Genomic DNA, 12,351 nt, shown 5'->3' on the forward strand with positions numbered 1-12,351 from the left:
AGCCCAACGCCAGGCTGCTGCAGTGTCCTTGCTTCTGCATGCCTCTGGAGGTCCATATGATATCCCCACAGAGAGTCCTGTCCCCAGCCTGGCAGACAAACAGCTAGGAGGCCCCTCCTGGGTTCTCCTGGCTGTGGGGATCCCAGCAGGACAGAGAGATCAGATTTCACGGGGCAGGGCTAATTCACTCTAGCGAAGAAAGACCCAACAAGAACCAATGGCTGTCAGCTAAAGCCAGAGAAATTCAGATGAGACATAAGGCACACATTTTTGACAGTGAGGGAGACTAGCCACTGGAACAAATTACCCAGGGGAGAGGTGGATTCTCTGTTTCGTGGTGTCCTCATCTCACAAGTGGGTGTCATTCTGTAAGGTGCCTTTTAGTGAATTACAAGCAATTGGGCTTAATGTGGTGCTAAGTGTGTGAAATTTCATAGCCGATGAAACAGAGCCCAGAAGTTGTTGAAATACTCAGCCAGATTTTGGCAGCAACAGTCTCTTCTGCAGGTGCAGAAAGAATATTTTCTTCATTTCAGTTGATGCAGCTACTTCATTCTAATTTAAGAAACTGATTGGGAGTTGAGAAAGGATGAAGGTTTCTTTTCCTCTTGTAATGTATGAATAAACGCTAATCGGAAGGAGATGTGAGTTACTGCTTCTAAAATCTGGAAGGACATTTATGACCAGGAATAATCAGTTCAATGCACTAATGAGAGATACTTCTTGACCTCAGTTTGTTCGAAATGAAAAAAAAAAATGTTTCAATCAACTTTTCTGTTTTTATGTATCCTGCAAAACCAACAAGTCAACATGTTTTTATGGGTTACCTATTCATAGAATCATAGAAGACTGGGGCTGGAACAGACCTCAGGAGGTCATCTAGTCCACCCCCCTGCTCAAAGCAGGACAAACCCTAACTTAATCATCCCAGCAAGGGCTTTGTCAAGAAGAGCTTTAAAAATTTCTAAGGATGGAGATTCCACCACCTCCCTAGGTAACCCATTCCAGTACTTCTCTACCCTCCTAGTGATTTTTTTCCCTAATATCCAACCAAAGCCTTCCACACTGCAACCTGAGATCATTACTCCTTGTACTGTCATCTGCCACCACTAAGAATTTCACAAGAATCAATCTTTCATTAGAAAAATAACTCAAAAATACAAATACAAAACATTTGAATTAAATCATTCCACCCTGATCTTTAGTGTCTGGGGGTGTGGGCCTCTGAGGCCAGACTAAGACCCTCATTGGCTAGAAACACTGAGGGAGCAGGTAACAAATTCCAGTCCTGTTAGCATCCAAGCCTCCATAATCCAAGGGACACCTGAAGGCTGTGGGAGACAGAGGGGCACTGAGAATTTCTAACTCATGATTGCAACCACAGAGATGTGTTATTAGCTTTGGATGGGGGACAAGTAGCAAATCCATTGGTATTCTTGCCCCAAACAACAATCACTCATTGTCCTTTTGAGCACAAGGCCTTAACACATCTGACATGCTCAAATCCCTTGTCTGCTAGGACTTAGAGAATTTTCTCCATCTCCATGATACAGAGGGAAAGAGAAAAGAAGTGACCTCTCTTTGGTCACACACCAAAGTCATGCTAGAGCTAGAAAGAGAAGCATAAGAAAAGAGTTGTGTCAAAAATGTTTTGCATTTAAAACTAACTGATTTTTTACACAAAGGAAATTTGAAGGGTGGTTAGTGAACTGAAATGATACGTTCTGGTCTCCATGTGTTTCTAGATTTATGAACCATTAGGTCCATCCCCTCACACCTAGCTTTTTATCCATGGATTGAGGGAGAAAAACAAGTTTGCCTGGTTTTTTGAACTCCCAATGGCTTTCTTGAATTTCAATGAACTTGTCAATTGAACTGAACTATTCGAATAAACTGAAATGAAGAAAATATTTTCTGCACTTTTCAAGGAAGCTACTGCTGTCCAAAGTGGGTTAGCAGTTCAGTTAACTTTGCTTCCAGGGACCTAGCTATCATGCCAGTGGTGTGAATGTCTTAAAAAGTTGGCAGTGAACATGTTCCACTTCATGTTACATTTTCTCTTCCTTTTACATTATTCAAGAGATTGTCATAAATTTCACCCTTAACAAAGGTTGTTAATCACAAATTTAATTTTAAATAGATTATTTTTTTTTATCAAGCTGGATCATACAAATCTCTAAGGATGAAGATTCCACTGCCTCCACCAGTCAGACTCAGGGCCAGGGAGTCTGGGAATAGAGGAAAATCACCAATGAAAACCAGGAGTCCAGACTCCCAACCCCTGCCTCAGTCACTACAGCAGGTCACACTCAGAGCCAGGGAGACTGGGAATCGAGTCCTGCTGGCACTTCCCAGCTCTGGGAGGGATATTCCTCTAGTGGTTAGTGTGGGAGCCTGGACAAAGGACTCCTGGGTTCCCTCCCCGGCTCTATCCCTGACTCCCAGTGCGACTCTGAGGCAGTGGCTTCTCCTGCCAAGGCCTCTGTTTCCATCAGTGGGGCTGGGGACACTCCCCTACAGCCCGTGGGTCGTCACGCTTCAGGAATGTGCATGAGGTATGAGGAGACCTGGAGATGGGAGGTGTGCTGCTGGCCGTAGGTCATTGTTGTGAACCCTGGCTGCTAGCCTGGGTTTATCCATCCCCTGACAATAAAACATCATCTTGTTTTCACAGCCACTTTGATCTCCTGGCTTCTACCCCCTGCTCTGCTGGCAGGGCATTGGGCAGCACCCTTTCCAGCCTACCTGAGTGTAGGAGATTGAGGAGGAGGGCAAGAGACTAAGCATCGGTGAGCATCTGCCACCCAGCTCCATCCCATCTAGAGCAAGTGAGTGGAGTTCTCCAGAGCCATCCCCAGTGTGGTGGGAATGGGCCATCAAGAGGACCCCCAGCCCTTCCCTTGCAGGAGATTGTTCCCCACGTCAAGAGTCTTTGGGGAGGGCAGAACCTGCCAGGTGCTGAACACCCACAACCGCAATCAGTGAAATCAGTGGGAACAGAGGGTGACTCCTCCCTCCCAGCATTGGCACCTTGTGAACTTTCGCTGGGGACTGTCCGGGTGCTGCTCTTTCCCTGGCTGGGGAGGGAGCGGGGCCTGGAGGGAGAGAGGAAGCTGCTTGTCCAAACAAACAGAGAGCCCCACTGCTCTTAAAGAACGAGACTTCCCTGGTGTCACAGGGCCCCAGGGGTGAGGGGGAACGTTGGGAGCAGCCTGTGCTGTGAGCTGCTGCCAGTGGGTGTGGACGGCAGCCCCCATGCCCTGGGGTGGGGTGTGTGGTGAGGAGGTGGACGGAGGAACAGGCAGGCACCTTGAACCCAGACTCATGGCTGCTCCCCACTCATTCCCAGGATGCAGCGGCTGAGGCAGATGCTGAGGAGGAAGGCTGGGCTGGTGGCTCCGGAGCCAGTAGGGAGCAGCATCCGTCTTTCCCAGGAGGAGAGCGGCCCCTCTGTCCCCGCGGGCGGGGAAGAAGCATGTGGCCAGGCGAGGAGGAGGAGCTCCCTGGCTTTCTGGAGGAGGAGGAAGACACCAGCTCCCATAGCATGCCCTGAGGCCCCTTCTGGTCCCAAATGGAGGTGGCCCAGGGTGATGCTATGTAGGAGGGACCCAGGGGTCTGTTTGTGGGTGAGGGGAGACCAGGGGACAGGGGGAGGACAGGGGTGTTGGAGACTAGTACCACCCTGTGCCCTTTGGCTCACCAAGGCACCAGGACTGAGCCACGGGAGCCCCACTGATACCAGTGGGAGTGGCCCAGCCATGCCCTGTGGCAGGGGATGCTGGGCGGAGTCGGGGGAGCTCCAGCCTCCCCCATGATGTTGGAGGGGTCTGACTGCCATGGGGCCCTGTGGCTGATGGGGCTCAGGGACTCTTTGGGAGGGGCAGGTTGGGGCACTTTCTTGCAGAGGAGGGGGGAACTTGAAGCCTTCTCTCTCCACTGCATCCCCCCAGCAGCAGCAGGGATTATACTTTCTCCTTCCCTCCCTGGTGCAGAGACCCCCAGTGCCCAGCTGGAGGAGGAGGAGGAGGAGGAGGATGTGTCCCCTGAACAAGCCACCATCAGGGTCATCCAGCAGCACCTCCAGGGCAGAGCTGAGGTACAAAAATGCCCCAGCTGCGCTGCCCCTGAGTCTGTCCTACCCCTTGTTCCATCCCCACCCATACAGGGGGGTCTTGTCCCAGAGAATCCATCACCCCCAATAGGAGGAACTTCTGGCACCCCAAAGTGGGGGTGTTCGTGCCACACAGGCCAAGGTGTCCACTCCCCGCAGACACTGTCCCAGTTACAACCCCGTCTGTGCAGGGCAACACTGGTTTCAGGAAGTGGGGCGGCTTTCCCTGTCCAACCCCATGGAGGTCCTGAGCCCTGGAGCTGGTGTAGGTGGGGTGGGGAGGTCCCTACCTGACCGTCTCTCTCTCTCTCTCTCCCCACCCCACCCCAGCCGGCCACACTTTCCCAGAGCCGTCAGCGCAGTGCAATCTTGGGACCCTTCCGCCATCCGGAGTAGCGTGGCAGGGAAGGGGCGGGGGCAGAGGGAAGTAGCTGGGACTGTCAGCCAGAGCTCTGCACGGTTCCATTGAGCACTAACAGTGAGCACCAGACCTGGCTGGGAACTGAGAGGCTGAAACCCCTGTGAGGTGCAGGACATGGGCCTCTGCGGAAAGTCACTGGCTCCTTTCTAGGGAGACCCTGAGATACAGGAGGAGCCTCAGGGAATCAGCTCTTCTGTCCTAGGGACATGGCAGTTCCTGGAGGGATTGTCCACATGGCCCCTCCATCCATCCTACCAAGGCCTCTGAAGCTGGGGTCTTGGGGTCCGGGGCATGTGCCTTGATCCTGATGGGCTGTTCATGGATCAGGGGTTCAGAGCAAATAGACCAGCCCCAAGGCTGAGCTCTGTCCCAGCCTGGAGAGACAATGACAGCTTGTGCCCAGCAAGACACAGGCAGTGTCATGAACCCCCTTTTCAAGCTCTGCGACCAGGGGTCAGCTATTCCCCCCTGAGCACAAGGTCTCCGCCCCATGGGGATGGGAAGAGGCTTGTTTGTAGAGCATGTACGCCTGCCCGCTAACCCTCCTCCTCCTCCCGCAGCATGTCCATTTCTGGCTCCACTCCAGAAACACCCAGCAGAGATCTAGGACCATACAGAGCAGCGCTGCCCTGCTCTGATTCGCCACCTCCCTCCCCGGATTTGCTGCAGTTGAGCATTCACAGCCAGAAGAGAGACGATGGGAAACTCGCTTAGTTGGCTTGCCACAGCAACAGCAGCCGTCTCATAAAGCTCCACTCTTGATCTAGCCAACAGAGGCAGGACAAAGAGCCACACAGGAAGAGTCTGGGTTGCAAGTAGCACTGTGCTGTTTTTCAGTGGATTGTGTTGTCCTGATGGTCTATTTCCTGTAAAATGCACATCCAGCCTCCCTGGGTGACCTCAATGGAAGCTAGGTGCTCTGTGCCCACAGGCTCAGTGCTCAGTATTCTCACGCAGCAACCTAGCATGCAAAAATGGACCATGCTAGATGCAATGGTCCAAATAGTTAAAAACCTGTCCTCCCTGTTTGTCCCTGCCGTTTTCATGTTTCCAATTAAAGGAAGCTGGATATCTAGCTACTTGAGAGCCCCCTTGTTCCAGTCAGGCAGAAGATCAGCGCTAGCATGCGTACAAACCCTTTTCGGGAAAAGATGGATTTTTAACCTAAAGCCCTACCCCGTTCAACCACGTTTTCACAACTTCACAGGTGAGGCAGTGTAAGAAATGGCTGTGCCTTTTGCTTAGGGTTTGACTCACTGTGGAATGGCACGTCACATTATCCAGTGTTGGAGAACTGTGGACTGAAGGGCCTATTAGACTGCAGAGTGACCAGCAAATTAAACCGGAGGTGATCTTGTAAACATAAAGTATTTATATTAACTAAGAAGCCAACCCCTGCCCAAGTTCAGGTCTGCTTTGTGTTTAAAAACTAGGTAAAATCCAATGCATTCAGGCGAGCATGGAGCTGCTGCTTAAATCATCTAATCTGGGCTTTTCAAAGGAATTGTTTGAAAGTTAGTTGTATTGATCCATCTGAAATTAAGTGAGAGATAGGCACCCACCTATCCATGGCATTCACCTGTCCCTCAGCAGCATAACAACTATGCACCTCACAACCTTGAATGAATTTAGCCTCACTACACCCCTGTGAGGTCAGGAATTATGACCGTCCCCTTTCCACTAATGGGTAACTGAGGCACAACGAGACAAAGCAAGTTGTGAAGGTAACTCAGGAAGTCTTTGGCAGAATCTGGGTCTACCAAATCCAGGAGTAGCACCTCAGCCATGGGAACATCCTTATGCCTGACTCCCTTACCCTCCTCTGAATATCCTCATCCTAGTTTAGGCTTTTTTCACTGCAGTTTCCTGTTCCTCCCATACATTAGTCATTGTCTTTAGACTTTAAAGACCTAAAAAGACGTCTGTGCCAGCTTTAGATGAGTAGAAACACAATCCACAACAAAACAGCAAAAGCAAGTGCAGTGGCCACCTCAGCCAACACAAAACATGTCTGGACAAAAACGTACCCTCACCTGGTCTCCTGAAAAAAGATGTAGAGCTTTTGTAATCAGGACTGGTGGAGCTAGATCTGGAGATGGTATCAACTGGAATAGCCTGAGGATCTGTAAATCAAGCACTTTAATACTTTTTAAAGTGTCTATTTTGTTTTAAGTCTTTGACAAATAAAAAAAAGACATGGAGAACAATCTATGCACATAAATATTCTTTCCGTTCTCCTGGGATGTGCCTTTTGCTCAAACTGCCTCTCCTGGGCAACTTCTTCTTACTTTCTGATTCAGGCTACATTTGCTCACCGATGGCTGTGCATGTTGGCTGGCCCTTTGGGGAGTTGTCTCCCAACCCCAGGACTCTACATATGCAAAAAATCCAGCTCCCTTTCTGGGGTTACCCTGTGTTGCCCCCTCCCAGCATGGAGTCCTTCCCTGCCCCCTTTTCCTCTAGGGCTATGGTCTGTTCTCTCTGGGATAAGAATGTCTACCCTTTGATCAGAGATACTTTTTCCCAACAGTTTACACTCCAGCCTGGGGGAAAATCCTGGCAAACTAAAGCTTGATTCCCAGGAGACTATTTAAAGGCCAGAGCATAGAACAAACTCTGGAAGTCTGTGACATCTTCACGTTCTCCCACTTGGTCGTAACTCATTGCCATTCTTCTTTCCTAGTTCCTGAAGCTATGCGTGGAGACACTTACAAACCCCTTCCAGAGCTGGTAAAGATATGGTCAGAGGACAATTCCTTAACCCCTTTTTCTTTTCATGAGTTATCAACAAATTGGCTTTACTGTGTCCATCTTTGATAAATTAACTTTGAATCATTTGGAATAACAGAAAAACGCAATTTATAGCATGGTCTAGATAATACTTAGTCCTGCCATGAGTGCAGGGGACTGAACTAGATGACCTCGGGAGGTCCCTTCCAGTTCTATGATTCTATTGGAGCAAACATGGCCAGCTCCAATTTCTATGGCTGTCTTTGTGCTGCACACTGTGGCCACTCAGAAGCGGACAACAATAAGGGGCAGAGAAGTGTTTCAAAATACCCCTTCAACTTGGACTAATCCTCTCTATTAGCTGTGAGCAGCATAGTGATCTATAACACGTCTGTGCAGTGTTGATTGTGGCATATTGATAACTATTACTATAGTAACCGATCATTCTAAATTTCAAGTTTTCCTGGCCCTGCCTGCAGCCTAGGAGGCTCTCTAAGGAAACTTATGATCACAGTCATTCTGCAGAGAGCTAACTTAGAACAAGGTGGGTGAGTTTTGCCACTCTGACTTAAGGTATGTCTACACTGCACCACTGGTGGTGGTGTGTAGGATATGCGTAGGTACACAATGCAGTGAAAAGAAGATTTTGTCCACACTGCAGTGTGTAGCTAGATGTGGAAGTGAAAGGCTCTGGCAGAGAGGAGGCAGTGACATAGAGTGACACTGCATTGCTAAAAACAGGAGTGTAGATGGAGGAGGCACTGGTTGGTCATGTGCAGAACCATGCAGGGTACATACCTTATGGGTTCAGGTGTGTCTTTACTCATCTAAGCAATGCCTCATCATCTACACTGCTATGTATACTGGTGCTAGGAGGCATGCCAGGTCAGGGGCTTTACATGCCACCCTAAGGAGTGTGCAGTGTAGACATAGCCTTTGGGAGCAGCCTGCTTTGTCTCTCCCTCTTCTGAGGTTCTTGTATGTTATTGTTCTGAATTCTAAAGAAATAAAAGTGTTATGTTGCAACCTTCTGAAAGTGTATTTTAGGCTTTTATCTAACGTCTCTATTTGTATGCTGTGAACATCACACTGATTCCACCCAGTAGGGGTCAGGAGTATTGGTACATCATCCAGTTCACCACGAGAGTGGGCTGAGCACTTGGGAAGGTGGGGGTTACATGAAAGGTGTTTTATTTATTTACAATAAAAATAGAGCTGACTGATACAATGCTATTCTACTCAGGATCTGATAGCATAGAACTTTTAAGTGATATAGCTGACTTTAGTGAATTGATATCATGCAATGCACATTGTGTGTTTTTGATAAACACCTAACACATCTGTGACCTGGAAGAGCCTTTACACTGTTTCCGGCAAGGCTGCTGGCATGGAATTCTTGATTCCACCCCAGCATAGACCCCTTTTTCCTATCACCCTTCCCCATTTGTTACTCGGAAGGAAGTTATGCTAGATTTTCCCTGAGTAATAATCACTTTTCTACTTAGCACTTTCCTTACAGCACATTTCACATCCCTGTTCCTCAGGCTGTAGATCAGGGGGTTCAACATGGGGATCACTATCGTATAGAACACGGAGGCTATTTTATCTGTATCCAGTGAGTACCTGGCACTGGGTCGCAAATACATGAAGAAAATTGTCCCATGGAATAGAGTAACAGCTGTCAGGTGGGAGGCGCAGGTGGCGAATGCTTTACGCCTGCCCTGAACAGAACGGATCCTCAGCACAGCAATTACAATAAGAATGTACGAGATGATGATGATCAGAAACGTGCTCATTTCAAACAAAGTGCCACAGGTAAAGAGTAGCCTCTCGTTGACAGAGACATCACTGCAGGAGAGTTTCAGGAGAGAGGTGAGATCACAGTAAAAGTTATTGATGACATTGGAATCACAAAAGAATAATCTCTGCAAACTGCTTGTATTTATCAAAGAGTTAATCAAGCCCCAGAAATACGACCCAACAACCAGCATTATGCAGACCCTCTTGGTCATGATGACCGTGTAGAGCAGCGGGCTGCAGATGGCAATATAACGATCATACGCCATCACAGCCAGGAGGAACATCTCAGTGGTGACAAACACAACAAAGAAGCCATATTGCGTAAGGCACCCGCTATAAGAAATGTCTTTGGTCTCCACTAAGAAATTGACCAGCATATTGGGAGCAATGGTGGAGGAATAGCAGACATCTAGGAAAGACAAGTTGCTGAGGAAAAAGTACATGGGCGTGTGGAGTTGTGGGTCAATCTGAATTACCAAGTTCATCCCTATATTCCCCAGCAGAGTGACGAGATATATGAGAAAAAACGTGACAAAGAGAAGGACCTGCAGCTCCAGACGATCTGTTAATCCAACGAGAATGAACTTGGTCACTGTGGTGTGATTGTCTCCAGTCATTTGTCTAACTTCCTGGTTATCTGCAAGGAAAAAGAATTAATCATAATGCTTATAGCAACTGATTTACATGTATACAGCACTCTGGACATTTGAGTGCCCCGTCTCCCTGTGAGTGCTGGAAATAGCTGCAAGATCTTCATAGACTAGACAGTAGACAAATTAAAACACTCTGGAATGCATAGCAAAGTATGATCCTAATGTACATAGTGATCTGTAACCACTGGTTAGTATGTGTTATGTGTGTCCCATTCACTGCCTGATTTACAGGCAATGTGCTTCTGTTATAGCCCATTGCTTCAATGGCTAGTTCTTTAGCCAAGTTGTAGACACTCCTGCTTTGCATTCTAGAGAGTCCCAGTTCAGTGCCGCTTGTTGGTTAACATGGTAACTGAGTGAATTACTGTACCATCATCAATTGTATAATCACGTTGCATGCCTGAAATAGCATATTCTTATCAATCAATCTAAATCCTTCAATTGACAAGTTGTTAGAATCCATTGTGACTGCACAGTAGTCAATGCACTTACTCTCAAAATAACCCAGTGGTGGAGGGTGCAGAATTTGGCTGAGTGTCCCTTGAAACCATTCCCATGAAAAGTATGCTGCACTTCGTATGTACACAACACTGAGCACGTGAAATATAACAGCACAGAGTACTAATGAAAATGAGCTTGCATGTAAAATGATTTAGAAACAAATTACTATGTGAATTGTTTCAAAGACTATGACACTATCAGTAGTGTTTTGTTAATACACTTTACTGTGAAGGAGACATTTTCAGTTAAGTAAAATAACATGGAAAAAGACCTAAAAAGTTCTTTTCAAAAACCACCCAATACCCCAGATCCACCCAAGACTTAGTTCTTTGGTAATTTCCATTGAAATAGGGAGGATCTGGGTTTCGTTATTTAGGGAGAAATAAATGGTTTGACACTGTGTTAAATTTTTAAAGGACATATTTTTAAATTCATTTTAACTCTGAAATTAATTAACAGATGCACTAGCAAAGTCTCAGAAAATTCATTCTTTAGTCAGGGTGTAGTGCTGTCAATACAAGGAGGACATAGCTTAAATACGTCAAGAGGCAACAACTGGACACAGACAGATTAATAGGGGAGTACAAGGAAACAAGGAGTTAATATGGTCAGCCTGAAAGACAGTGACCTCAGCACACCACACTGAATCTCTGCTTGAGTGAAAGCAAACTCAGCCTTATCTGTCACACTACCTCCGTGCTATACAGTACAGACTTTGTACTTGGAGCCACATGGACATTTTTTTTCAGTGTTGCAGAAAAGTTAGTTTGTCATTTAGTTCTGCTTTACTGGTTAGAAATATATCAATGATTTTCATGTCAGTTGCATATATGACTATATTTTTCACTAAATCCTGAACTTATTAAAGACAAGCGGCAAAACTTAAAATGACTTCAAACTACCTGAACTCTAACAATGCATATGCAAAAGGAAAAGAGTTAAGATTGCACCTGTATGTTCAACTTTGCTGTTTCCTAACTCTTGTGTAACACTGGTAAAACTGTTTGTCATCTATGTAGCCCCTTCTTTGTTTAGGACCAGAATGTGATATACTGGTACCCATGTTGAGTCCAACTTCCCCTGATGTTTCATGGGGAAAACAAAGGAAGCCAAACTCCAAATATTTGGGGTGGGACATTTTCATTGTGGTGAAATTTGGAACCTAAAACCCTACAGATTTTAATAACATTTTTTCAATCCCAAAATATTTACATAGAGAGGAGGGGCACTGTTGTTTTGTTTTCCTAAAAATGGTGATGGTCATGGGGGAGGAGGGGGAGCTCCATGAAGTTTCCCACAAAATTTATAATTTAATTATCATTCACAATTATGTAAATTAATTATAATTTAAAATTTCCAACCAGCTCTAATGTTGCTCCATGACTCACCAATGTAAATGAATGGTGCAATATGAACATTAAGTTACTTCCCAACAAGAGAGAGTGGTCTCAGAATCTTGTCCATCATGAACAATTTCTGCAATGTATGCTTCCTATTATTTCAGCTTTCCGGGTTTCTAGCTACATTTCACTTTGACTAACCAATAAATAAGATAAAATAGGGTTACACTAAAAAGAAGATACTTCTAGCTTAGAAAAATACAGTGGTTTACCCCATTATTTATCCCAGTTTGGTTCAAATATATCCCTTTGAAACCTACCTGCTGATGAAAGCTGGCATTTACTGAAAGACATCAAAGGATTTACATTAGTAAAAGGACAGAGTTTTAAGATGAAGTGTTTATTGTTAGCTTATAAAGCCAAGACAGATTCCCTGGAGTTTTCAGATCTCTTGATGATGGACTCACCCAATTAAGTAACTAAGACTCATGTAGCAGACAGACATTTTGGGTACAGAATAATTGCCCTGAGATATATTGTTCTGTTGGGAGTAGGGGTTCAAGAAGAGATTTTTACTCCTGTGCCCACTATTTCTATTCCTGTTTTCTTTCACAAGGATAATTGATCTTCCACATTTGGGTGGAAGGAGGTCCAAAAGAAAGCTCCAATTTCTGATTCTATTCTATATAGACTTACATTACCATAATATCTGAGCATCTTCCTGCTGTGTATTGAGTGACATCTTTGTTCTCATCTCTTCTCCCCATTACTCCTGGGGGAATTCTGCACCATTGA

General features: G+C 46.2%; 1 protein-coding gene across 1 annotated transcript; it reads right to left on the reverse strand.

Annotated features, from left to right (window-relative positions):
* Positions 1-8,692: 8,692 nt before the first annotated feature.
* Positions 8,693-9,679, reverse strand: LOC144265948 (olfactory receptor 5J3-like). Its single transcript, XM_077819036.1, has one exon. The coding sequence runs from the start codon at positions 9,677-9,679 to the stop codon at positions 8,693-8,695; it is 987 nt and encodes a 328-aa protein (XP_077675162.1).
* Between the last annotated feature and the right edge of the window lie 2,672 nt (positions 9,680-12,351).

Source organism: Eretmochelys imbricata, chromosome 6 (assembly GCF_965152235.1).
Source record: "Eretmochelys imbricata isolate rEreImb1 chromosome 6, rEreImb1.hap1, whole genome shotgun sequence".
Taxonomy (NCBI): domain Eukaryota; kingdom Metazoa; phylum Chordata; order Testudines; family Cheloniidae; genus Eretmochelys; species Eretmochelys imbricata.